General features: G+C 46.1%; 1 protein-coding gene across 3 annotated transcripts in view; it reads right to left on the bottom strand.

Moving 5' to 3' along the window:
• Positions 1-335: 335 nt before the first annotated feature.
• The window catches only part of EPN3 (epsin 3), a 38,995-nt gene continuing 12,134 nt past the window's right edge, over positions 336-27,196 (bottom strand). For 2 of the 3 annotated variants that reach the window (XM_030208354.1, XM_030208355.1), the window contains exons 2-10: positions 21,321-22,157; positions 18,532-18,653; positions 14,312-14,395; positions 13,893-14,000; positions 12,184-12,367; positions 6,443-6,730; positions 2,360-2,464; positions 1,737-1,952; positions 336-934 (exon numbers count right to left, since the gene is read on the bottom strand). In XM_030208354.1, the coding sequence (XP_030064214.1) occupies positions 450-934; positions 1,737-1,952; positions 2,360-2,464; positions 6,443-6,730; positions 12,184-12,367; positions 13,893-14,000; positions 14,312-14,395; positions 18,532-18,653; positions 21,321-21,888 (2,160 nt within the window). In that variant the 5' untranslated portion in view covers positions 21,889-22,157 and the 3' untranslated portion in view covers positions 336-449. The remainder of the gene's footprint in view (positions 935-1,736; positions 1,953-2,359; positions 2,465-6,442; positions 6,731-12,183; positions 12,368-13,892; positions 14,001-14,311; positions 14,396-18,531; positions 18,654-21,320; positions 22,158-27,196) is intronic. The other variant, XM_030208357.1, reaches the window with a different exon arrangement.

The raw sequence follows: 27,196 nt of genomic DNA, 5'->3' as shown, positions 1-27,196 counted from the left end.
GCTGAAGTCCTCTTCAGCGCCGGTCTCCGGGCCAGCACGTTGCTGCAGCTGATCTGGATGGAAGGATTCTGTTTCTGTGTGAGTCGTCCTGACGTCCCTAGGGACATCAGGACGACTCACACAGAAACAGAATCCTTCCATCCAGATCAGCTGCAGCAACGCGCCAGCCTGGAGACTGGCGCTGAAGAGGACTTCGGCTGGCGGGGGTTGGGGACCCCGCCAGCACAGGTACCTGACGGCGGCAGCGGGTTGGCGGCGGTGGGAAGGGGGGTCGAAAGGGGAGGGTCGCTGGGGTGGAGGGTCAAAAGTGGCAGGGGGTCGGCGGGGGGCTAAAATGTGCCCCCTCACCTCGGGCTCTGGACCCCCCTCCCGCCGAAGTCTGGCTACGCCCCTGTCCAGGACATTCAGTATAAACCCTGATTCCTCTGATGTGCAAGAATGCAGGAATATCAGAGGAAAGGGTTACTCCCAGCCTGTGATGATGAGGGAGGGACAGAACTGGACACTGGGAGTAAAGGCTGGGGTAGGCTGCTTGGTAACTGGTCAAAAGGTACCCCCTGTCTCTGTGGGAAGGCACTCATGGAAGAAGGAACGCCCATCGTCGATGAAATGCTGCTAAGAGGAAGAGGAAGTGAGGTGCTATAGGTCATGGAGTTCATGTTTGTCTCCATGGCGATACCAGGCACTGGTGAAATGGTCCGCATCTGGTTCAAGCTTGTTCCCATAGCAAGGCCAGGCACAGGTGAGATAGTTCGTAGCTGGTTCAATCCTGTTCCCATGACAGCACCTAGTCCTGGTGTCTGGGTCTGGATTTGGTTCAGGGTTGTTCCTGTGACAGCACAAGGCACGGGGGAAGAAGTCCGCATCTGATTTAAAGTTGGCTTTGTCTGGTCACCGAGTTGAAATGGATTAGTGGGGGATGGGGCGCTAAGACCTGTAATAAGGAAAAAACATTCAGGTTAGGATTTACCAGATCCGAGAAAGTCAAGGGTGAGTCACTGGCTTGCACAGAGCATATGAACAATATTCAACTGGCAAAAGTATGCAACTGCTCATTACACATAACCTCTCCACGGAGCTGCCAAAAGAGCTTGATCTTTAAGAGGGAGATTTTTAAGCCACACCCCCAGCTCTGCGCACTCTGCCCAGCCATGCCCCAGATCCACCCACTCCACCTCCAGGCTCTACCCCTGACACCTCAGCAGCTACACCAACAAGCTGCCTCCCCCTCAGGCAGCAGGAGATGCCTTAATAAAACGTCACCTCCTACTGTAAGGGGACCAGTCTCGTGAGATTTTGAGGTTCCCATCACGAGACTGGTCTCACGGCAGCAGGACATGATAACATTTTATGCATTTGCTGCTGCCAATGTAAGGGGAAGTGCTCAGAGTTTTTGGCTACCTAGTGGGAGGGTGGGAGATGACCCGTGAAAACAGGAGTCCCCCGCATTGGCAGGTCTGTCTCTTAGACCTACCACAACAGAAAATCAGCCACTGGAGCAGAGCCTATAAAACACTAATTCTAGTATACTAATCCACTTTAAAGAAAAGTTATCATAGATAAACAATGTAAATATTATACATATATGAATATAAATATTTTATAAATACACGAAACATGAATTTAACCCAGAATTTCCCAGTATAGATAGCATCTGATATTATTCTGTCCTGGACTACTCCAGTGCACAGTAACTTTTCATCAATTTAGATTCTGTAGGGACTTTCATAATATACCTGACAAGAACGGATTTCGACTGCTTATGCCTTGGTTCGGATTGCTGATCAGCGAGTCCAGATTAACCAAGGAGGAAGCAGCTGGATCAAGGAATGACTCTGGAGTCCGGCATCGGGTCTTGTCGTTTGCAGCAGAAAGGGAATCGCCAAGCCCAGAAAGATCAAAAGTGTCATCCTGCTTGGTGCTGGGAACAGGGTCTCCAAAAAGGTCCAAATCTAGGAAAATCCAAAGAAGAGAGCCAGTCCATTACATGGTCAAAATGGCAGGTGGTACTGCATGTCAAACCCAGGAGAAGGGAGAGAAGATACAGCCAGACACACAGAAGCACCAGAGCAAACAGATATAGGAAGATGAGATGCATGTTCAAGGACACAAGAATACCAAATGATGTACAGACAGACGAACATGTAACATGTACAAAACAGCTGTAGAAATAAAGACCCTATACAGATAAATGTGGAGAAATGAGAAAGCAAAAGATGTGGGCAAACCCACATACAAACGCAAGCAGATTTTCTAACTTCATTCTGGACTCATGAACTCCCTGTCCACAAGGTCTTCCCCTATTCCTCCACCCCACCCCCCCCCCCCCACCCCTCCAGCGTATTTGGCCACACCTTACCCACAGGACTTTCAGATTTGAGAGAAGACGGGTGCTGGCTGCCACTGGATCCAACATGCTCTGGCTGGTCAGGCAGCTTTGCGAAAATATCCAAAGTGGCGTCATCTGCAGTTGAAGAAGGTGAGAAAATCAAGTAGTGAGAAAAAATAACGAGAACAGAGAGAGTAGAAAAAAAAAAGAGATGAAACAGTAACCAGGAAAGAAAAAGAATGAGAAGTGGAAGACAAGACAGGATAAGGAGAAAATAATTAAGGAAAAGGGAAAGAACTCAGACACTCTGTGAAACTACACCTAAGGCCTTTCAATTGCAACAGTCTGAGACAGCAAGCAAATGAGGCGATGTGAGTGTGAGGGACTATAATGTTGGAGGAATGGAGTATGTGGAAATGTGAAGAGATGCTACATGAGTGTAGGGGACGAGCGTGTGACAGTAGCTGAATGTGGGGAGAATGAGCATTGGGTGAACTCAGTGGAAGGGTAGGAGAGTGTGGGCAAAGGGTACCATCTAAGTAAGTGAATATGGAAAGAGTGAGAATGTGGATATGTTGGGACCAGGGGTGTGGCCATGGGTGGGCCTGGGCCCACCCAGAAGCAGTGCACCCCTGAGACCCGACAGCTCTGGCACTGGGGGAGGCAGATTGAGCCTCCACTGCTAACTATGGGTCTGTGGCGGCAAGCAGCAGCAATTCCCACACCCTGCCTGCCGCTAACACGGACGCCTCCCCTCTGTCATGTCCTGCCCTCCTCTGTCACAATTTCCTGTTTGTGTCTGGGCATGATGTGGCAGAAGGAAGGCTTCCGGGTTAGTGGCAGGCAGCGTGTGGGAATTGCTGCCGGGGACCCGTAGAAGAGAAGGAGAGATGCTGCAGGTAGTGGAGGGGGAAGAGGGGCAAGAGATGCTGCATGGCGAGGAGAGAGGGGTGAGAGACGCTGCTGGGGAGAGGGAGCGAGAGATTCTGCACTGAGGAGAGAGGGGCGACAGAGGGAAAATTGTTGGACATGGGGTGGAGGGGAGGAAGGGAGAGATGCGGCAAAGGTGTAGAGGGGGTAATAAAAGCAGAAATCTTGTATTTGAGGGTGGAGGGGAGGGAGAGATGCTGCATGGAGGAGGAGGGGTGAGAGAGGGAGAAATGTTGCACATAGTGGTGAAGAGTAAGGAGAGAGGGAGAAATGTTGGACATGACAACGGAGGGGAGGAAGGGAGAGATGCTGCATGGTGGGGGCAAAGAGAGAGATGTTTGACCTGGGGCACAAGGGAGGGAGGCAGAAATGTTAGACATGGCGGAGAAAGGCAGAGAATGCTGCATGGGAGGAAGGGAAAAGAGAGATGTTGGATCTGGGGTACAAGGGAGGGGGAGAGAGAGATGTAGGACATGGGAGTTGGATGAGAGGCAAGAGAGATGTACAGGAGTGGAGAGGAGACAGAGGAAGATGTTGGATCCAGGAGCAGATGGGAATGATGGAGAGATGCCACACAATGGGAGTGAGGGAAGAGAGAAGGAGAAATGCTGGACCATGGGTGACAGGACAGGAGGGAAGAGAGAAGGAACAGGGAGATGTCAGGCTACAAGATGGGGAGGGAAGAAAGAGGAAGCAGATGCTGGGCTAGATTAAGAGTGGAGGGAGGAAGACACTGGGAATGGTGGAACCATGTGGGAGAGGCCAGGAGGGGGAGGAGGGGGAGGTTTGCAAAAAAATAGATGTGAGGATAGTAATTACAGATGGTAGAAATTTGGTAATAGGGAATAGATTAAAGGTGAAAGGGAATGGAAGGCTGGGAAAGGAGTGAGATGGGGAACGGGAAGCTAGTGGTTGAAAGAAGAAGTTGGAAATCTGATAGGTAGCTGAAAAGTAAAGAGGAGAAGGGTGAGAAAGAGGGTGAAATTTGAGTTGACAGAGGCAGGAAAGAAAAAAAAGAGAGGAAAGAACGATCAATATGTCACAGGTAGGTGTAGTGAGGGAACAGACAGCAGAGAGGAGAAAAGACAAATGGACAGTAGTCGCTTGAAGGAGAATTAGTAAATGATGACAGGAAATTGGAACCAATATAATGGAAAAATAAAATGTCTAGACAACAGAGGTAGAAAAAAGCATGTTATTTTGAATGTCTTAAATGGAATATGTTAGCTTTGGGAAATGTGTGTAGCAAATGTCTTTGCATTGTGTTCAGTAGAAAAGGAAGTGCATTTCTGTTTGTATTTCTCCAACGTTGTAGTACATGTAAAGTTTAACTTCTTTGGGTTTCCAATTAATTTTTGTGTAAATATTTTAATTTGTAATTTGTGATCCCTTGGTCCGTATTTGGTGAGGGTCTGTCGGGGGAGAAATCGGAGGGAAGGCAGGGAATTGGGAAGGGTTCCCTCCTTTATTTTCTGACCTGGGCCATAGTAACATAGTAGATGACAGCAGAAAAAGACCTGCACAGTCCATCCAGTCTGCCCAACAAGATAAACTCATATGTGTATCCTTACCTTGATTTGTACCTGCCTTTTTCAGGGCATAGACCGTTCAAGTCTGCCCAGCAGTATTTCCCGCCTCCCAACCACCAGTCCCGCCTCCCATCACCGGCTCTGGCACAGACCATATAAGTCTGCCCTCCTCTATCCTCACCTCCCAACCACCAACCCCTCTTCCCCCACCTGCTCCACCACCCAATTTCGGCTAAGCTGTCTAACACTAACACTGGCCCTGACCCTTCTGTTTGTATTTCTCCAACGTTGTAGTTCATGTAAAGTTTGACTTCTTGGGGTTTCCAATTAATTTTTGTGTAAATATTGTAATTTCTAATTTGTGATCCCTTGGTCTGTATTTGGTGAGGGTCTGTCGGGGGAGAAATCGGAGGGAAGGCAGGGAATTGGGAAGGGTTCCCTCCTTTATTTTCTGACCTGGGCCATAGTAACATAGTAGATGACAGCAGAAAAAGACCTGCACAGTCCATCCAGTCTGCCCAACAAGATAAACTCATATGTGTATCCTTACCTTGATTTGTACCTGCCTTTTTCAGGGCATAGACCGTTCAAGTCTGCCCAGCAGTATTTCCCGCCTCCCAACCACCAGTCCCGCCTCCCATCACCGGCTCTGGCACAGACCATATAAGTCTGCCCTCCTCTATCCTCACCTCCCAACCACCAACCCCTCTTCCCCCACCTGCTCCACCACCCAATTTCGGCTAAGCTGTCTAACACTAACACTGGCCCTGACCCTTCTGTTTGTATTTCTCCAACGTTGTAGTTCATGTAAAGTTTGACTTCTTGGGGTTTCCAATTAATTTTTGTGTAAATATTGTAATTTCTAATTTGTGATCCCTTGGTCTGTATTTGGTGAGGGTCTGTCGGGGGAGAAATCGGAGGGAAGGCAGGGAATTGGGAAGGGTTCCCTCCTTTATTTTCTAACACTGGCCCTCACCCTTGTCATATAGCTGGTGGGGTTCCCCAAGCATCTAAAAAAAATAGGTAACAGTATGAGCTGTTGATCTAAGTTGCGTAAACTAATACAAAACAAACTGAACAACAGCCAAATTCAATCCCAAAAGGTCATAAAAAGGCATACAATACTTGAAAGCATGCAGATTACCCTATACTTGAAAGCATGAAGATTACCCTTTCATGCTTTCAAGTATTGTATGCCTTTTTATGACCTTTTGGGATTGAATTTGGCTGTTGTTCAGTTTGTTTTGTATTAGTTCCCCAAGCATCCCCAGTTGAGGACCTCCTCCAAAGGCGGCCAGAACTCCCAAGCTCTGCAGTCATCGACAGCATCCTTGAGCCACGGACAATTAAGCATACGTGTGATGCTGGCATTAGTGGCTTTGAGATGTTGCTGCTGCCTGCCAAGCTTGGTAAAAGGGAGTTTAGGCCACCTTCGGAGGAAGTCTTCAGCTAACAGAGTTTCAGGATCCTCATTAGCTAAAGTATTTATATTTTGAGGTGGACATAGGGCGGGGCAGAGATAATTTTCTGCCCACACACTTTGGGCTCAGGCCCACTTAGAATTTGCTGTCTGGCTATAGGGAAAGTGGCCATACTTGTCACATACTTTCAGCTCTGTCCGCAGTTGAACACGGAAAAGACAATATTTGCTTACCAGTTTCAGATGACTTCTCTGTGGCTTCCCCCCATGGATCAGCATACTCTGCCCTAAGAGGTTTAGGAGAAGAGGACATCTTCCCCCAAGGATCTGTAGAGGGGAGAGCAGGAAGATCCCAGGACTCAGCAGATGCATGCTTGCCAGGTGTAACAGGCTGACTGAGAGGGTCACCAGAAGCCTGGTTGGAAAGAGCAGGGCCTGCAGTCCAAGGATCAGGAGAAGGACCCCAGGGGTCAAGAGAACAGTTCCATGATGCTGCTGATTCAGTCACATTGGACTTTAGCTCTAAAACACAAAAAATACTGAGCTTGTGAGAAGAGGCCCAGCTCCCATTATCAATCCACAGTGAACAAAAGAAACTCAAGGGCCTATACATTGAACATTTTTTCCATAGGCACGAGGTGGACAATTTTCAAAGCCGTTTTACCTGAATATCTAAAAATGTGCATGGCACAAAAGGACACAGAATTGCATTTTCAATTTTGTGTGCATGCTATTTCTTCCTTTCTTCCACCTACAGAAAGAGGAAATACAAAGTCCAATGGGACCTCCAGTGCCTGTGAAACCTGCATAATTGAAGGGCCGATTCTCAAAGCCGGGCAAAAAAGCGCCTAATGCAAAAGGAATGCTCAGAATAAATCGTTTGCAAATGATATGCACGCTTAATTTGCACTAACAAAGAAAAAGTAAGGGGAGGGCCGTGACTGGCACATGCGCACAAAACTTTGCAGTAAGCACGGCTCTTGTGAGCACGCCCAGACAAACCCGGAAGTGGCGCACATATCGACACCGTTCTCCTGCATTTTTATATATGAGCCTTTCAAAAATTATTTGGTCTAAATTTTTAAAAGGCTCATATTTAAGCACAGAAAACAGGTGCTGATTCTTCACTTTGGAAAAGAGTCGGCTGAAGGGGGATATAATAGAGGTCTACAAAATAATGAGTAGTGTAGAATGGGTAGAAGTAAATCAATTTTCACTCTTTCAAAAAATGCAAAGACTAGGGGACGCTCAATGAAGTTACATGGTAATACTTTTAAAACAAATAGGAAGAAATATTTTTTCAATCAAAGAATAGTTAACTCTGGAATTCATTGCCAGATGATGTGGTTACAGCGGTTAGCGTATCTGCGTTTAAAAAAAGATTTGGACAAGTTCCTGGAGGAAAAGTCCATAGTCTATTATTGAGATGGACATGGAGAAAGGAACTGCTTGCCCTGGAATTAGTAACATGGAATGTTGCTACTATTTGGGATTCCAGATCTTTCTACTCTTTGGGATTCTGCCAGGTACTTGTGACCTGGATTTGCCACTGTTGGAAGCAGGATATTGGGCTCGATGGACCATTGGTCTGACCCAGTATGGCTATTCTTATATTTGGACTCGCACACGTTTGTTTCTCACTATCAGCGCTTAAATTTGTATGGGCTGCCTTCCACTTGCAAAACAAGACAAAACCTGCAGTTCACTGTGGAAAACTGACAAGAAATCTTCTTCTGAAAGCCATCTATGCTACCCCTGACCTGGCATCAGAGCCAGTATTTCCTTCTGGAGGAGAAGCCTAGTGGTTAGTGCAGTAGACTTTGATCCTGGGGAACTAAGTTCAATTCCCACTGCAGCTCCTTGTGATTCTGGGCAAGTCACTTAACCCTCCATTGCCCCTGATACAAAATAAGTACCTGAATATGTGTAAACCGCTTTGAATGTAGTTGCAAAAACCTCAGAAAGGCAGTATATCAAGTCCCTTCCCTTCTGTGCATTGCAGTGTTTTTTCATTTGTGCACTGGGAAGGACTATGTACTGACCTCATTAACATCCATTTAAATACATTTCAATAAATTTGCACACATTTTTAATGCATACGATAACACCCACGCTCAAGCCTTCTGAGCATTCGGCACACAGTAACATGTGCACAAACCAGGAACTAATTGCTTTTCCTGGCATTAGTTCTCAGCATCTTCCCCCTGAGTTCTTAAATAAATTGCCTACCAGGTCGAGATTTTAATGTTAGTTCATCGGGCTTATTCTACTGGAATACCACACTATTTTCATTCAACTTTTAATTCCATATCAGCCATCTCAAACATTGCATTGTTCCCAGGCTAATTTGTTTGTGGTTTCTCCGATCTCAAAGTTACGGCTAGATATTTCTTGCCATACTGCCTGTAGTTGTGTTGCCCTTGTGTTGTGGAACTTTCTTCCTCTTGAACTTAGATTTGAGATCACAAAACAGAAATTCAAGGTAGGCCTTAAGTATTATTTTAGTACAGTAGGTTAGAGTAGAGGTGGGATGATGGAGTATCCTGGTTGTTGGTTTTCTGGGTTTTTTTTTTTTTCTTTTATTCCTAATGTGTTCTGATAATTGTTAGTGGAGATGAAAACGGTAACGGAATTCAAACATGCGTGGGATATGCATAAAGGAATCCTGTGCAGAAGGAATGGATCCTCAGAAGCTTAGCTAAAATTGGGTGGCGGAGCAGGTGGGGGGAAGAGGGGTTGGTGGTTCGGAGGTGAGAATAGGGGAGGGCAGACTTATATGGTCTGTGCCAGAGCCGGTGATGGGAGGCGGGACAGGTGGTTGGGAGGCGGGAAAAACTGCTGGGCAGACTTATACAGTCTGTGCCCTGAGAAAGACAGGTACAAATCAAGGTAAGGTATACACATGAGTTTATCTTGGGCAGACTGGATGGACCATGCAGGTCTTTTTCTGCCGACATCTACTATGTTACTATGTTAGTGTATTTGTTGTTTTTTTTTTATTGTTGTGCTATTCACATTCCCTTCCTTATGTGTTGTTGTTGTTGTTGTTGTTGTTGTTATTATTATACGATTATGTTTTCTTTAGAATAGATTTAGAACACTTTTTCTACTTTACCTTGGATTATCGTAAACCACTTTGAGGTTATACCGAAAGGTGGTCTAGCAAATTTAACAATTTAATAGACTTTGCACCTTGGTGGGATACTGAAAATTGCCCCCAAATGGACAAAATCATCTGGAGCAGAAGATGACTTTTGTTTAACAAACATGGGATCCTTTTACTAAGGTACGCTGAAAAATAGCTTGCGGTAGTGTAGGCGAGGGTTTTGGGCACGCGCCAATCCATTTTTCAGCGCGCCTGTAAAAAAGGCCCTTTTTAAAATTTTTGCCAAAAATGGACGTGCGGCAAAATCAAAATTGCCGTGTATCCATTTTGGGTCTGCAACCTTACCGCCAGCCATTGACCTAGCGGTAAAGTCTCACACGGTAACCGGGCGGTAATGAGCTACACGCGTCAAACTGCACTTGGCATGCGTCTGATACACACACCCGAAAATAAAAATTATTTTTCGGCCACGCATATTGGACGCACGCCAAAAATGAAATTACTGCAAGAGCCACGCGGTCGCCGGGCAGTAACTCCATTTTGACGCGCGTTAGATGCATGTAGACGCTGACGCAGCCTAGTAAAAGGGGTCCCATGGGTCTTTGCCAACTTCAGACATGCTCCTCCTGCTGGTTCTCAGCAATAAGCTGTTATGTCATGTTCGCACCAGACTAGTGGCACACCAGGTGGTCGCTTAGCTGCGTGTTTTCTTTGTGGAAGGTTAAAGAGTGCCAGAAGGGGAAATCACAGCACACTGGCTCAATCTGACCTGACTTGCTTGTGAAGTTTTTGTTTAATGGTTAGACCTGTCAAACCTGAAGACTTGGTCAAATCACTCATCTAACGTTCACCACGTGACCTGTGAGCCAGTCACTTAATTGTAAATTTCCAAAGGTCGATCAAGGCCTTATGCTTGTAAAAATGAGAGGTTACATGCCTGAGCCGGTCATATGCACACCTATGCAGATTTTCAAGTGTTTATAATGGTGTTTTGGAGGGTTGTTACAGATTTATGAGCATAACATAAATTTTCAGAAGTTATATACAGTTTGAAAGCAACGTGCAATTCGTGCACAAACTGTATTCCCTGTTTTGCAAAAGTTACACAGATAGTTATGATCTTGAAACTTGTTCCTTGCTGATATCTTCTGTATGAAAATCATTTTGTTTTGCAAGTGCTTGAAACTTACTCACATAACCTTGCATTATTGAAAATGTGCCCTTGGTGTCTTGGCTCAAACACAGAATTGACGTCATAAAGGTCTTTCTCATAGACGGCAGAGAACCTGTGCTTTATATTGTCCATCACAAAATACACTGGTAGAGGTCTAGTTACTAATGAAATCAAGATGTCTTTCAAAAATAAATGTTTAGGGGGGGGACGGCCAGTTTTTGTGAAACTGAGCATGTGTGAGGCAGGCCCACCCCCGGCCTCCCTCGCACATGCTCAGTTTCACAAAAACTGAGCATGTGCAGGGGGAGTGGCCGGCGCGTCAACATCCCAGGTAAAGCGCCACTAACTGCCAGGCTTCAGATGGAGGAGGGCTTCTGCTGGTAGGGCTCGGGGACCCCTATCAGTTCAGGTATGGGAGGTTGCGGGGGTGGGGGTGAGAGAGTGGCAGGGGGCAGGGCCAAATTTTGTCATCTGCCTCCCACACACTTTGGGCTCCAGATCCCCCAAACTCTGAGGTCTGGCTACACACCTGAAATAAACAATGGGGGATTAAGGAGAATTACTCCCTTAATGCCTTGTGTAAAGCCATGGCCAAAATGAACACTTTTTAACAATCTGTGCATGACATTGAGTTGGTGTAAAACCCAATGGGGAAAGTTGCTCCAATAAACGTAAAACAGGGAATACATGCATAGATGTTTGTTCCACCCAACACACACCCAAACCGTGCCATTTTGGAACTACATGGCGTGGATCTCCACGTGTAAAGAGCGGCTTTCTGAAATCACCATTTACACACGTATACAAGATATATATATATGTATATGCCTCCATTTCCAGATGGATATGTTTCTAAAATAATGGCCATAGTTATCTGCTACATTTTGTTATGTCTCAAATTCAAAACAAAAATATTTAGACATAAAATTGTCATGGAATGCCTGGCAGATTTTGCTTTTTGGAACTGAGGTACCCTCTTATTTCAGAAACTGTGACCTTTTTTCTCATGGCCTCCTTACTGTCCCTGGGTCTCTGTCTCAAGAGGGTTCAATGCTGGAATGTAGGCCAAAAGGGGTAATGAACAATTCTGGTTGTCCTCATATTCAACCTTAATCCTAAAGGGCTAAAGGATTTAGGTTAACTACGAAACCAGGGGGAACCAAGAGCAGGGGCGTATCTGCGTGGGGCCACAGGGGCCTGGGCCCCCGCAGATTTTGCCCTGGCCCCCCTCCCCACCGTCAACCCTCCCCCGCTGCTTACTTTTGCCAGCCGAGGTCCGACCCGCAATCTCCATATTTCGTCTTCCTCCGTGGCCATGTGCTTCAAGGAAGTAACGCTGCAGCCTGCAGTGCTGATTGGTTGAATCCAGTTCGGCGTCTGACGTCGCTGCGACGTCAGACGCCGAACTGGATTCAACCAATCAGCACTGCAGCGTTACTTCCTTGAAGCACATGGCCACAGAGGAAGACGAAATATGGAGATTGCGGGTCGGACCTCGGCTGGCAAAAGTAAGCAGCGGGGGAGGGTTGACGGCGGGGAGGGGGTGGAGAGAGGCGGCGGCGGCGGGGGGGGGAGGGAGGCAAAAATGTGCCCCCCCCCTCTCTGGCTCTGGCCCCCCCTACCGCCGGATTCCAGATACGCCCCTGAGTCCAAGAGTGACAGAACAAGGATAAAATGAAAGAATGAAATTCTTACTGATAGGTTCCCAGGAGGTGGATAAAGGCATGTTCGGAGCAGAACTAATATTATCATTGTTCCAAATGTGGGCGGCATTACCACCTCCACTGCCAGCACCGGGAATATCCCATGGATCAGAAGAAGACTGTGATGAGGGTACCGGTGCTGGTCCAAAAATATCCACCAAGTCCAAAATGGATGACTAGAAAGTTAAAAGGAAAGGAAAAAAAGAAATGTGTTGCATCATACAGGCATTGTACACCTTCCAACCCCAGTTCTATTTTTCCCTACCCTACTCCTCTGATCTCCTAGGAAATACATGCTCCCACACAGTACAACAACAAAGAAAAAGCACAAAAAGGCCTCCAGAACTGGAACGATGGTACAGTCTTTATTAAAAGTGACCCGACACGGCCGTGTTTCGGCGTTCACCAGCACCTGCCTCAGGGGTCGAGATGAACATTTCTTATAATTCTTACAGTTCCAAACTGATTGTACCAAATACTTCGTGTCGCTTTTACTTGGCGTTCATACAGAACCTCACTGCGATTTTTCAGAGGCGTTCAGCGCTGTTCACTTTGGATGGCAGAGCGGTTCTTTTTGAACCTCGACATGAAGCATTTGGTACAATCAGTTTGGAACTGTAAGAATTATAAGAAACATTCATCTCGACCCCTGAGGCAGGCACTGGTGAGCGCACGGCCGTGTGGGGTCACTTTTAATAAAGACTGTACCATCGTTCCAGTTCTGGAGACCCTTTTGTGCTTTTTCTTTCTTGTTATATTTTGTGTACGTTTGGACCCTCTCTTTTTTGCTGCCTACACAGTACAACACCTCAACTATTCTCCTTCATTTATACTGGTTCCCTTCAAAACCGGCACAAGCAAGGGGAATGAGTTGCCGCTCACTGCCAGCGAAGAACTAAAGAATATAAAGTTACCATGGGGGGGGGGGGGAATTGAGGGAGTAGAGTTTAGAGCCCTCCCCCCCTCCTGGAGAGAGAGATGCCAGAATGGCACTGGCCGGTATCGCCTGCTAAATAGTCCCGATTAACACTTAGCAGCTGGCCAGTTATATTGCATGATATAACCGGCTATCTGCCAATTTTCAGTGCATTACAAGCTAAGTTTGGCAGCCAAATCTGGCTGCATCAATAGCAGGTCTATCTTTGGCCACTAAGAACTTAGCCAGCTAGTGCTGAATATCGGCTTAGCCGGCTATATTCTTAGGGGCCATAGATTATCTAGATATTCAATGCCGGTCACTGGAAACAGCCAGGCATTGAATATCCAGGCTCATCGCTGACCGGCTACCTCCCGCAGTCTGAATATCGCGCCCCTTAGTGTCAAACAGGAAGTCTAGAAGACACACCTTCTTGCTACGCTAGAAGTGCATTCTTCTCCAATAAATAATTCATTAAATAACAAACCGGAATATTTATACATTCTATAAGCAGCTCCTCTCCAATCCTATTACCATCAGAAACAGGGTTCCAAATTATCTCACTTTCACTGGCATCTGATTGGTTAACACTAGGTGTTATGACTGTGACATAATAGCCTATCTGATCCAATCAGGTCAACAGTGTAAGGTAATATGGAACATTCCTCTGGACATGTTTGTTCCCAGGGGCTCCCAAAAATTGGAAAGGCTGCTTAAAATTTTGCAGCATTTAATGAAGCTGTTCCTCACCATTTGCAGCTAAGGAAAGAAGAGCAAAGCTGTACCTCATTCTTCTTCATCTGGTTCTCCATTTCCTCTTCTTCTGCAACTGAGAGATTTTCATTCAAAGCCTTCTGTAAGAGTGAGTTCTCACCTTGCCATGACCTCACTTCCTGCAGTCAAAATGGATAGTGCGTATGTCTGGGATGTGAACAGCAAAGACACGGGACTAAAGATCATGCTTGTGCAAAAGCAAGGTGAAAGGTGCACCGTTCCCACCAAGGGGGCAGCCTGCGTGGCTACGTTGTTAGATTGCAAAAGAAACCATCACCAGAAATGTCCAGAAGCTTCCAAGGCCAAAAAAAAAAAAAAAAGAGTTTGAGATCTATTACCCCATATGAAGTCACCAAGCTGTTGCACCAGTACCCTGCAGAACAGATGAAGGAAGGTGGACACCCTTTGACCCTTGCCATAATGGAAATACCTTCTCATGTTCCTCTTTGCTCAGGCTGAGAGCAAATTGTAACTGGTGCTCCTCATCCATGTCGGATACTGGAGCAACCGGCTTCTGCCAATCAGGAAGAGCTGCTATTAGCAAACAAACGTAAATCCCGCTTGGATCCCAGCATCATGTGCTCTATTTGAGAATAAACTATGCAGTTCACCTACCAATCGGTCACCTCATCTTTCTGCTTATTTATCTGCCCATTCATCCTTCATTATCCAACCAGTTCATTTTCCCCATCTGTGAATCATGAAATTACACACCTATTGCCCGTTCTGATATTCATCTGTCCATACATCCGTCTACCTAAAAGTACAGTAGCTCACCTATTATCCACATGTCACGTAACCATTTCAGCAGGTATGACCCAAGTCAGTTATTTATTGAAAAAGTCCAAATAAACAGCCACTACAGTGCATTTGGGCACAGTGGTTCTTCCCAGCCCTCACATCTCAGGCCTCGTTCTTTCCACATTTACAGGTGAGTTGCTATAGCACAGGCCCATGAGTATGAATCCACATGCGGCAAGCTGCTTCCTGAACTACAGTGCATGTCACTTCCAGGTTGTAATGATGGCAGTTGGGAGAGCTTGCAATAAGTAAATAATAGCCAGGTTCTGACATAACTACTGGTCATTCACCCGTAGGCATGAGAAAATGTGAAGGGCACCTTTCCTCCTTCTGGCCTGTATCCTAGAGCCAGAGCACATACCTGATATTTCCTATTATCCAACCTACCTCAAGGTCCTCGGTGGATCAAATAATAAGTGAATTAGTTTAGTTACTTGGCTACATTAGATAAAATGATTCAATAGTTCAATAATGCAGGCTGATATCAACGAAAGTCAACAGTGTGGTGCACAGCAGTAGAAAAAAAAAAAAAAAAAAACATTTTTCAAGTCCCACCTTAATATCAACTTTACCGCCTTTTTAAGGCAGGTTTTGGAATTCAACAAGATCTACCTGGGATTGTTTATGTCCTCAGTGAGAGCAGAATTCAGTGGCAAGACTTTCTATTGGCTGTCATTATTTTATTTTTTATTTGTTACATTTGTATCCCACATTTTCCCACACATTTGCAGGCTCAATGTGGCTTACATAATACCGTGAAGGCATTCGCCAAGTCCGGTATGGGAATAGTACAAAATGTTATAGTGGGATAGGGAAGATAATATTCAATCAAGTTGGGTTTGAGGTAAAAGAGTTTGTCAATGTTCAATACGATCTTTGATAGTGAAGTGTTGCAGGGTTGAGTCACCTAAGTTGGGTCATTCGGATATGCCTTTCCGAATAGGTGAGTCTTTAATAATTTTCTGAATTTTAGGTGATCATAAGTTGTTTTCACCACTTGTGGCAGTGTGTTCCACAGGTGCGTGCTTATGACCATATTCATATTACTCCACACTGGAGGAGTGCCCACTCAGAGGATATGTGGTTGATCCACTCTTTGTAAAGAGGCGAGGCCAGTATTTACTCAGTACAGTATTTATTCAGTTTCAGACTTTGCGTTATGGAATAGTTTAGAGCTGGGTAGAGAAGTAAACGAAGAGACTTTTTGGAAGAAACTAAAAGCCTTTTTGTTTGTATAGACATTTGGTAACAGAGGTTAAGGGTCTGAATGCAGCTGGAGGGCCTTTTGGGGGATTGTGGTGGATCGGTGGGACGTTATGAGTGGGTTTTAGGTTGTTGCTTGTTTTTAGTTTACTTCATGTTATTACGTTAAGAGAAATATTTTTCTTGGATTGGCAGGTATTAAATGTTTGCAAACAAATAAATCAATCCTAAACCCTGGCTCTCTTGTTTGTAAGCATGTTTTCAGGAATAAATATCTTCCCTGAATCTTTGTATTTGTCTTGTCTAGACTATAAATTCTACTGAACCGAGACGGTTTCCTAGTGCTGCATACATCTAGTAACCCTATAGAAATGCTACGTACTGCAGAACCAGAGGAAGGGCTAAGGCAGTCATTCAGACCAGTGGCGTAGCTAGGTGGGGCCAAGGGGGTGTGGGCCCCCCAAATTTCCTCTGGGCCCCTGGTTGGCTGGCAGGGGGCCCTAACACCCGCCAGCTGAAGACTTCATCCAGCGCCGGTTTCACTAAAAGGAGCGTGCTGGACGTGAGGGGAAGAGACAGCAGGGCTTGCAATGCTGCGGCGCTGGAGACCAGCACTGAACGAAGTCTTCAGCTGGCGGGGGTTGGGGACCCCCTGCCAGTCAAGGTATTTGCGGCGGCGGTGGGCAGCAGGGGGGCAGCGGTGGAGGGGGCGGCAGTGGAGCAGTGACAAAAATGTGCCCTCCCCACCTTGGGCTCTGGCCCCCTCCCACCTCGAGATCTGGCTACGCCCCTGAAATTACCCATCTTTGGTCATTTGTTCCATGGATAAATTCACAGACATTATTTCAGGATTCATGGAAAATGTTGTTTCGTATATTTCATGGTTTTTTTTTTTTGTTTCTTCATTCAGATAAAAACATTCTATTCAATATTCAGCTGGCGGTGGTCAGTGTTTTGTTTTGTTTTTTAACCCTGGCAACCGCCAGCTGAATTTGACCCAAATATTAAGTGCTGACCCCTAACTAGGTACCAGCACTGAATTCCGAGTCTGGGGCAGCCACCGGGAGTTACTCAGATACCACCAATATTACAGCTACCCGTTAACTGAGGAAGCCATTTTGATGTCCTAAGCTAACTGGGTAGCTATCCGGGGGCCCCTGCTGAATATCAGTAGCAGTGGCGTAGCTACGTGGGGCCAGGGGGGGTCTGGGCCCCCATAGATTTGGCCCTGGACCCCCTGCTGCCGCCCCTCTCGACCACCCCTCCCGCTTCCAACCCTCCCCCGCCATCGCCGTGGGCTACCTTTGCTGGTGGGGGACCCCAATTCCTGCCAGCCGAGGAGGTCCTCTTCTTCCTCCGAAGGCTTCGTTCTGTTTCTGACGTCCTGCACGTTGTACGTTGTATATTGTACGTTGTACGTGCAGGACGTCAGACTCACAGAAACAGAATGAAGCCTTGCAGATCAGCCAACGGTGGCTTCGTTCTGTTTCTGTGAGTCTGACGTCCTGCACGTACAACGTACAATGTACAACGTACAACGTGCAGGACGTCAGAAACAGAACGAAGCCTTCGGAGGAAGAAGAGGACCTCCTCGCCTGTTGGGGGGATTGGGGTCCCCCGCCAGCAAAGGTAGCCCACGGCGATGACGGGGGAGGGGTGGCGGTGGGAGGGGGGGGTCAAGAGGGGTGGCAGCAGGGGTCATCAAAGTTGGTGGGGGGGCGGCAATAGCGGGGGGGGCAGTAATGGCGGGGGGGGGGGCGGCGGCGCCAGGGGGCGTAAAATGTGCCCCCTCACCTCGGGCTCTGGCCCCTCCTCCCGCCGAAGTCTGGCTACACCCCTGATCAGTAGTGCCTGAATAACTCCCAGCTCTGCCCGTGGACCACCCCAGCACTATCAGGGCAGTGCCACAGCAGTCTGCCTGGATTTTCAGTGGCACTATCTGGGCAGGTGAAGCTGAAAAACTGAGTTGGATCCAGTGTGTGGGATTCGTTCTTACCTGAATAACACTTTTTGAAAATCAACCACTTTGGATTGAATTCTAATATGGCGCCCCCAAAAAAATCGGAACTGAAAGCGCGATTCTATAAACGGTGGCAAAATTAGGTGCAGATCCCCCAAATTCTACAATACTGCACGCAAATCCTTGGAACGCCCGTGACTCACCCATATCCATCCCATGGCTTCGCCCCCTTTTCGGATCCTCGCACAAGAATTTACACGTGCATCTTTATAGAATAGCGTCTAACAAGATGCACATGTACATTTTGAATTATTGCCAATTAGCGCTCAATTATCAGTGCTAATTGGTTTGTTACTCAGTTAAACTGTGCACACAATTTTGTGCACCATACATAGAATCCGGAGGTTTATGACCGAACCAAAGGTCTTCTCCCATTCTGTACCCAGGGAAACATTCTCGGGATAAAGCCTGTCTTGTGCAGCCTCCCCTCCCCCCCCCCCCCCCCCCCCCCCCACCAAGTGTTTGTTCTAGAAATACATGAAAATGAAAAATACATATGGAGGTTTTGGACAATTCTGAACTTTTAGTCCCATGCGCAGATTTCCAGAAACCACAGACAAATTTACCTGAAAACTCATTTTTAAACTAGTCATCCATCCCCTAAGCAGAGCGCAGCCAAACTTTACCTTCTCAGCCTCCTCCCGGCTCATAGCCAGTGCCAGCTGTAACTGCAGCTCCTCCTCCCCGCTTGTCTGCGGCCTTGCCTGCTCTAGATCAGTGGACAGCTGGGGTGATGACGATGAGGTAGCTAGAACACAAAAGGAGAAGAGGCTACCTTCTATTGAATTGTCTATGATGCTGATAGACTAGACACATGCGTGTTGCCCACTCCTGTCACTCATCTCTCCCCCATCCGCTTTACTCTTCTGTCTAGTGCCCACCCACTCATTCTCTCTAGGACCCCATAACTCTGAACATATGGTACCAGGAAACCAGACCCAAAACTTCACCGAGTGGTGTGTTCCCCATGCCTATTTCCTTCACACCTTTCCACTCCCTGTATAAACTAAAATGGTTAAAAAGTAAAATGCACCAAGGTCAACAAAAGGACATCCTTTGTTGAATAACAGCCAACTTTTTAAACTGGCTGGGGTGCAACATGCAGCACAGATTATCCCTCTCAACACAGCGATGGCGTTTGCTCGATATTGGGGGGTGTTCAATCACCCACCGACTTGGCACCTGTGCACTGTAGCAATTAAAATTGAGCTGTTAAGCTGCTCCTTTGCAACACCCAGTGGTGTAGCCAAATGGCTTCAGCCCAAAGTGGGTGGGCAATTAATTCTCTCTCCCCCTCCCCCAGGTTTTCATCCTTGGATATAAATATTTATTTATTTTAGTTACATTTGTACCCCGCGCTTTCCCACTCATGGCAGGCTCAGTGTGGCTTACATGGGTCAATGGAGGGTTAAGTGACTTGCCCAGAGTCACAAGGAGCTGCCTGTGCCTGAAGTGGGAATGGAACTCAGTTCCCCAGGACCAAAGTCCACCACCCTAACCACTAGGCCACTCCTCCACTGTTGCTACTATTTGAGATTCTACACGGAATGTTGCTATTCCACTAGCAACATTCCATGTAGAAGTCGGCCCTTGCAGATCACCAATGTGGCCGCGCAGGCTTCTACATGGAATGTTGCTAGTGGAATAGCAACATTCCATGTAGAATCTCCAATAGTAGCAACATTCCATGTAGAATCTCCAATACAATAGTGTCTATTTTATTTTTGTTACATTTGTACCCTGCGCTTTCCCACTCATGGCAGGCTCAATGCGGCTTGCATGGGGCAATGGAGGGTTAAGTGACTTGCCCAGAGTCACAAGGAGCTGCCTGTGCCTGAAGTGGGAATCAAACTCAGTTCCCCAGGACCAGAGTCCACCACCCTAACCACTAGGCCACTCCTCCACTCCTGAGCTGGTGGGGAATGGGGATGCCAAACCCCACCAGCCGAGGACCTCTCCTGTCTAAGTCGCACCTGCAGCTAATGCGAGCTCTCCTGTGCATGTTCACTTAGGCCTGAACTGAGCATGTGCAAGAGAGCTGACATTAGTGCTGCTGCAGGCGCAACTCAGGCAGGAAAGCTCTTTGGCTGGCAGGAATGCCAGGAAAGCAGAGGGGGTCCCAAACTGAAAATGAAGGGGCCCAAGCCCCCTTCCCAATGGCTATGCCACTGGCAACACCCCTGCAGACTTGGGTCTTTAAAGGTGACATCACACATCAGCATCTGGTGATGGCAGTACGTGATGTCATCTGTGATACCATAATAAATATGGAGCAGCTGGATCCAGCTAGTTTTTGACTGTATTCTACTCAACACTTCTCCCATGGATTCAAAATTTTACAAAGGAGAATAAAGATCTCATAATGACAAGAATAACAGTAAGAACTGTACAGGTCTTCTGCTGTCCTTTGCTCCACTTCTGAAAGATTGCATGCTACACCATGGGCAGTTTTCTTGGAATACTTCAGTCCTCCTATATCTCTGGCAACCACTGTTTGAAGTGGTGTATTGTGTAAGGAAACCAAACTTGATGATTCTCAGCCTAGCATTCCTAGAGTGCTGTCTTACTGCATCACAAGATTTATCACAGGCTGGCCCAGCAGCTCAGGTAGGACAGACAGGGAGTGGAGACAGCCCAGAAAGAGCCATAAAGAGATGTTCACTCAAGAGTCCATCCACCAATAGGTCTCATGGCTTTATTAATCACCACCTCATGGTATAGAAATCTGATGACCCTAGGAAGGAAGGAAAGAATGCAGCTATATTGGCCAGGAATTGATCCCAAGCCGTCTGTATGGAGGCAAGAATTCTACCACTGAACCACCAATGCCCTAGATTTCTATGCTAATAGGTGGAGACTAATAAAGTCATTGTGACCTGTTAATGAGACATTCACTCAAGAGTCCATCGTGTCTCTTGATTGGCCACCAGCTCATGTGCCAAGTGACCAGCCATGTAGGAGGTCTCCAGTTTGATTCTCGAGTCAGTTCTTCCTGGGTCTGCTGGGGCTGAGGGTGCATCAGAAGCAGCATTCACAGCCCATGACAAGGGGAGAGGTTAATGGCCATTGCTTAACGGTGACACCTAGTGGCCAGATTCCAGAAGTAGCAATGGTGTATGGCTCCCAGTCCAGGACCATCACACCAATCACCAGATTAGGTACATCAGGGGTGGGGGGGAGGTGGAGATGATGTAAAATATGGAAACATTTCCTGGGTAGTTAGGAATGAAGGCTCATGGCACCAAGTCCTAGCCCTGGTTTCTACTGAGATGGAAGTACAAAGGAGCAGGAGGAAACTTCCATGTCTATAAAAATAAGTTACACTGTTTAACACACTCAGCAATAATTAAACGTACAAAGCCAACTTTAAAAAAGCATACCCCATCCCTACAAACATCCCTTCAATCTCACATACAGTTATAAGATGATGGAGACCCCCGGGACTTGGTGTAATCATCTCCGTAGTGTGATGGACGCCGGGCATAGCTGCTGCTGCTGCTGCTACTGCTTGTCCCCAGAGCCATGCGCTCCTTAGTTTTACGAGCATGGGATCGCTCCTGCTTCAGTCGTTCCTCATCTTTTAACAAGGCAACAATCTGCTTGGCTTTCTCCCGTACATTGATTCCCTGATCCTTTCCATCACGGTCCAGGAACTGGAAGTCCTTGAGGGTTTGGATAGTGAACATATTCTCTCGACACTGGTGTGCCACCTTTTCAGAGCCTGTTTTGATGAGGTAGTCTAGAAGGGTGAGGGCCTTGTAGACATGGCGCCAGTTCTTGCCACTGTCATTCAAACGTCTCCAGATCATCCCCATCACCTCTGAAAAAGCCACCGCATTGAGGGTGAGTTCAGCAATCTCAGACATCAGAGAACTGGAGGGGCCCCAGGGGTCATTGGACGTTGCCTCCCGCACCTTAATCTCAGCTTCTGAATAATTATGTACAATGTTCTTCACCTGACGCCGCAACGAAGAGGTTGTCATGGCTGATCACAAGAGCCTTTGCAACTCAAGGAGAAAACAGAAACGTTTTCAGGGTCAGGCTCTTGAACCCAGTTGTAAAAGCACCAGTTCCAGCAGTCAAACTTCACCAGTCTCACTAGAGCAACACCAACAGTGCCAGCGGTACAACTACACAGGTTTCACGAGCATGAAGATAGCAGTACAAGCAGGGAGGTTTCACCAGCCTCATGGGTAAAAGGACAATCCAGGTCTTCTTATCAATCCAGCACCCTTCAGATATTCACTTGGATCTGGAAAAAGAAGACAAACTATAAGCAAGAAGCACTTTGATAACCCATCCAGTCCACACTATCAACTTTATGTGATTCGGTTAGGCTCATATTTCTTGCTACGTGTTACCAACTTGGAGTTCAGCGGTTGACACCTGACTTCAGCTCCTTTATTACAATCATTACTATTATTATTACTATCATTTTTATTAAAAAATTATAGCACACTGGTCACGTCAGGTTACTAACAAACATACATACTAAAATACACAATTAATAACATTTATATTAAGTAAAACATTAAATTATACAGGCCTTACAAGTTATAATATACAAAAAGTAACATATAACATAACAGAGTGTCTAAGCAAGGGCCAGGTGCATTGGCCAAGAAGCAGTGACAGCCTTTGGGGAAAAGAAGAGTCAAATATTGGCTAGTGTAAGAGGACTACTGGAAGGGGTTTCTGTAGTGAGCTGCATCCTTTGCCCTTTGTCCAACTTCTCTTACATAGGCACGCGCCTGTGGAACGCATTGCCACAAGTGGTGAAAACAACTTACGATTACCTAAAATTCAGAAAGTCATTAAAGACTCACCTATTCAGAAGGGCATATCCGAATGACCCAACTTAAATGACTCAACCCTGCAACACTTCACTATTAAAGATCGTATTGGACATTAATGAACTCTTTTACCTCAACCCAACTTGATTGAATCTTATCTTCCCTATCCCAATACAACATTTTGTACCTATCCCGTACCGGATTTGGCGAATGCCTTCACGGTATGATGTAAGCCACATTGAGCCTGCAAATATGTGGGAAAATGTGGGTTACAAATGTAACAAATAATAATAATAATAATTTAACATAAAAAACAGTGCTTAGATAAAGGAAAATAAATCAGCAGTTCAAGCAAAATCTATAAGTCCCCTGCTTTATTTCAATGTATAATTCATTTCCAAGATGGTATTAGGTGTTTAGTGATTGTGAAAGTGTGTCCCGCCACTGTGAAACTTAGTAAATCAGAGAGAAAGGCTGTGCTCATTCTCAGCAGAAGGACCTGCTAGGCTAAAAAGCAAATTGATATTTATTTTTTTTTATCACAATTATATCCCACATTATCTGGGTCCCAGCACTGTGCATCTGTTTGGATGGCTTTTTCCTATGTACGTCACTTTGCAGTTGTCTACATTAACCCCCGGATTCTATATATGGTGTTCACAATTGCACGCACAAATTTGAGCGCACACCCAATCTGCACTCACAATTTGAGTAACAAGCCAGTTAGCGCCAAAATTGAGTACTAACAAGCAATTATGGGGGATAATTGGCAACAATTTGGGTTTGCATACATATCTAGGTGTTAGTGTACAAATATGCACGTGCTAATCTTTTAGCGTGCAACTGAAAAGGGGGTGTGGCCATGAGTGGGTCAGGGGAGTTCACTAAACATGCCCCAGTGTTCTAGAATTCAGGGGATCTACACTTAATTTACGCACAAGGATTTGCACCAGGTTTCAGTTGGTGTAAATCCTCGTGCCCAAAGTTGGGTGCGGATCCCTGCGCTATGTGCTGATCTTTAACCAGTGCCCAACTCAAAGCACCAGTTATAGAATAATACCCAGCAAGCATTTTTTGGGGTGCTATTTACTGTATCCGGTTCTAAGGTGGCAATTCCATAAGTGGAAGCCACAAGTTAGGCGCCTAGACGCAGCGAGTTGCACGCTAATTCTATAAAAGTATTTGGGCATCAAGAATCTGTTATAGAATTCTAATGTAAGTTGACATCTACGTGCCTACATTTAGGTGTCAACAGCAGGCACCTAAATGCGGCACATTAGCAAGTAACGAACACTCTTTTGTAAGTTACGCATATAAATCTTGGTCCTGCCCATGGCCCGCCATGTTCTTCCCCATGAACGCCCTTTTGCATTATCACGCTGAGTTGCGTGCATCATTTATAGAATGGCACTCAGCGTGCACCCAGCATTCATACGTATAAGTCAACACTTATCTGTGTAAGTTCTAGAATTCTATCATAAATCATGCAAATGGCATTTAAATTTAGGCATCATGTTACAGAGTTTGGGGGGGGGGGGTAAATGTCACCTGCCATTTAGAACCCAGGTCCCTGGTCTTAGGGTCATCTGGAAGTTCCTTCTAGGCCACTTGTGTTTTGAATAATTTTGTCTCATCTGAACAGCTTGCGCTTTGCTCTCATTTCCAGGCTTTTCAATGGCTCTTTCTCAGGTCAGTGCTCATCAGCCTTCGGACAATCCCACCGGCCTTGTTTTCCCTTCTCTCCCCCTTTCCCCTTCAGTTCTTCTTCCTCCCCCCCCCCCCCCCCCCCCACCTTGTCTCCAAGCTTTCCCCGCAAACCCTCTTATCCTTCCTCTTTCCAGCTCATGCTCATTCTCTTTTAACTCTTCTAGAAGAAAGACTGAAGCATGACCATGGTCAAGTATATAATATCACATTCATTGTTGATTTAATCATGAATTGATAATGCATGTGACTGTTGAGCAGACTGGATGGATCGTTAAGGTCTTTATCTGCTGTCCCTTGCTATGCCATGTACTCTTTTTCATTCCTGACAAGTCTTGATTATCCTGGGCTTCAGCTAGTGTTCTCTTGGTGAAGAACTTTGTGTGTATGTTGATATAGGTTATTGTCTGTATAAGGATTAACGCTAATCCCCTTGTTTATGTTTTCCAAATGTTAACACTGGGAGAGAGCTCTTTCAGGTAGAGCATCTAATACATGCTACCACATCAGTGCACACGCATGATTTGTGACTAGGTCCCATTGTATAAAATAGAATCTGAGGGGAAATAACGCATTTTAACAGCAGAAGAACCAACGATTTGAATAAAAATGACCAAAGGGAAGACCGATGACGATGTTAGTGAATCACCGGGCTGTGTCTCGGTGTGAAAAGAGTCATTGCTGAGGTCTGGTTAGAACACCGTAATTTGCGTTACTAGGTTCTGGGTTCTTTGTGATTATGAGAAATAATTACCCCCTACCTTCAGATCTATCGGACTGTCAAAGTGATTTTAACAGCAGAAGCGCAAATTAGTAACTCTAGACACACATCTAACTTATGGTACAGCTGGGGCTGAATTTGGATCTCTTGCATCCCTAGTCTAAGATTTGCATTGCCTGCCCTTGCCCCTCCCCCTCTCCTTAGCAGCTGCAGAAGAAGAGGAGAAGAAGATCATGCTAGGGAAGAAGGAAGGAAGATCATGCCAACATCTTCTATGGGACACAGATGTTGAGTATGAGCAGTTAAAAGGGCAAGACACAAAAAGAAGGTGACAGGCCCAGGCAGAAGCTGGTGAACCACGATAACTTTACTGAGATGGGACCCAACATGGTCCATGTTTCGGCTACAATGCTTGCGTCAGGGGTCAGTATTTGCCAGATCCACAATATGGGCAAAGCGATGCATATACAAAGCAATCTTGTCTAAGAGTACAATTGAATGTTGTATCATGAAACCAAATTTATCTCAATGAAAGAACTTACTGCTTGCAGTTCCCCTCTTTCTGCCTGGGTCTGTTACTTTTTGGGGGGGCCATGGAGCACAGATGCCAACTTTGTGAAATAACTGGAGTGCTAAACACTGCACAGATTACCCTACCTAGTCACAGTGAAAGAGCTTGTTCAATATTGGGAGGTGCTCAGCACCCACAGAACTAGCACCACTGCCATGGGGTCCTGTGTGGTGTGGGCATCTCTGGGTACATGCCCACTGTTCCTAATGGGAAATCTGGCCCTGGACATAGCTCTGTGGGGGCTGTGGATGCTTGAGCACCCCCAGCAGTGAGCAAATGCTTTCACTTTGTCCACAGATGGGTAATTTGTGATGGGTTCAGCAACCCCCAATCATTCTGAAGTAAAAGATACAAAAGTTGGTCTTGAGGGACCAACTTAACCTCTGGGAGGGGCTTACCCGGTGGTGGCTGAGGCTTGGGCTGCAGCCTTGTTTGGAGTCCAGCAAAAAGAAAGGGGGGAAACTTCCTGAGTCCCTACGTCTTGCTCCATCCTTGACCATCTTTAAATCTAGATTGAAAACCCACCACATTGCTTTTGACTTGTAACCACTTGAACCTCTCGCTTCTACCTACCCTCCTCTCCTCTTTCCTCTACACATTAATTGATTTGCTTACTTTATTATTTTTGTCTATTAGATTGTAAGCTCTTTGAGCAGGGACTGTCTTTCTTCTATGTTTGTGCAGCGCTGCGTACGCCTTGTAGCGCTATATAAATGCTAAGTAGTAGTAGTAGTAGTAGTAGATGGGGAGGAAAATGAGAACGCAAGAACTTACTGAACTGAACCGCAATGGCGGTATATTTTTAAATTGCTCCTGGCCTGCGAAAATCAGACAGGGTGATTGGCTCTTGGGGGAGAGTAGGCAGGACTGGCTAAAGGAGCCCCTCCAAAGTAGCAGGGCCTTTTAAATTGAAATCTGTTTATTGATGTTATTAAGAAAAACATACATTTACCATGACTCAACACAAAACATTATTGCTTAACAGGCTTCTGTCAATTCCTCTTTCAACGTCAAATCCATTTCTTCTTTTATCCCCCAGCAATCTGCTTCCCCCCCCCCCCCATCCTCCCTTCCGTTTTATTATATCAAAGATCTTTGATATTTGGCAAGGTTTTAACAATCTGTTTCGTAACATCCCGATAAAATACAGATCAACATCCAACAAGTATAATACTTCTGCCCCATTCAACAAGCTAGTATCCTTTGTGTCCCCCCCCATCCCCCCATCCTCCCCCCCCCCCCAATCTCTCTCTCAAAAAAAAAACCCCCGCGCAGGTCTCTCACAGACGATTCAGTACAAAGCTACGAGCTTTCGAGGATAGTGTCTGTATGTAGAAATCCCATATCTCTAGGAACGCCTTTCTTCTCTTAGGCGAGGATCCCACCACCCTACGCTCCTGCAGCAGCAACTCATACAATAGATTTCTCCAATGCCAATAATCCGGCAAATCCTCACTCATCCACTTGGACATAATAAGTTTCTTCCCAAGCAAACTTGCTTT

The sequence above is a fragment of the Microcaecilia unicolor genome, chromosome 6 (assembly GCF_901765095.1).
Source record: "Microcaecilia unicolor chromosome 6, aMicUni1.1, whole genome shotgun sequence".
NCBI classification, from domain to species: Eukaryota; Metazoa; Chordata; class Amphibia; order Gymnophiona; family Siphonopidae; genus Microcaecilia; species Microcaecilia unicolor.
This window is presented reverse-complemented; position numbering and strand designations above follow the sequence as displayed.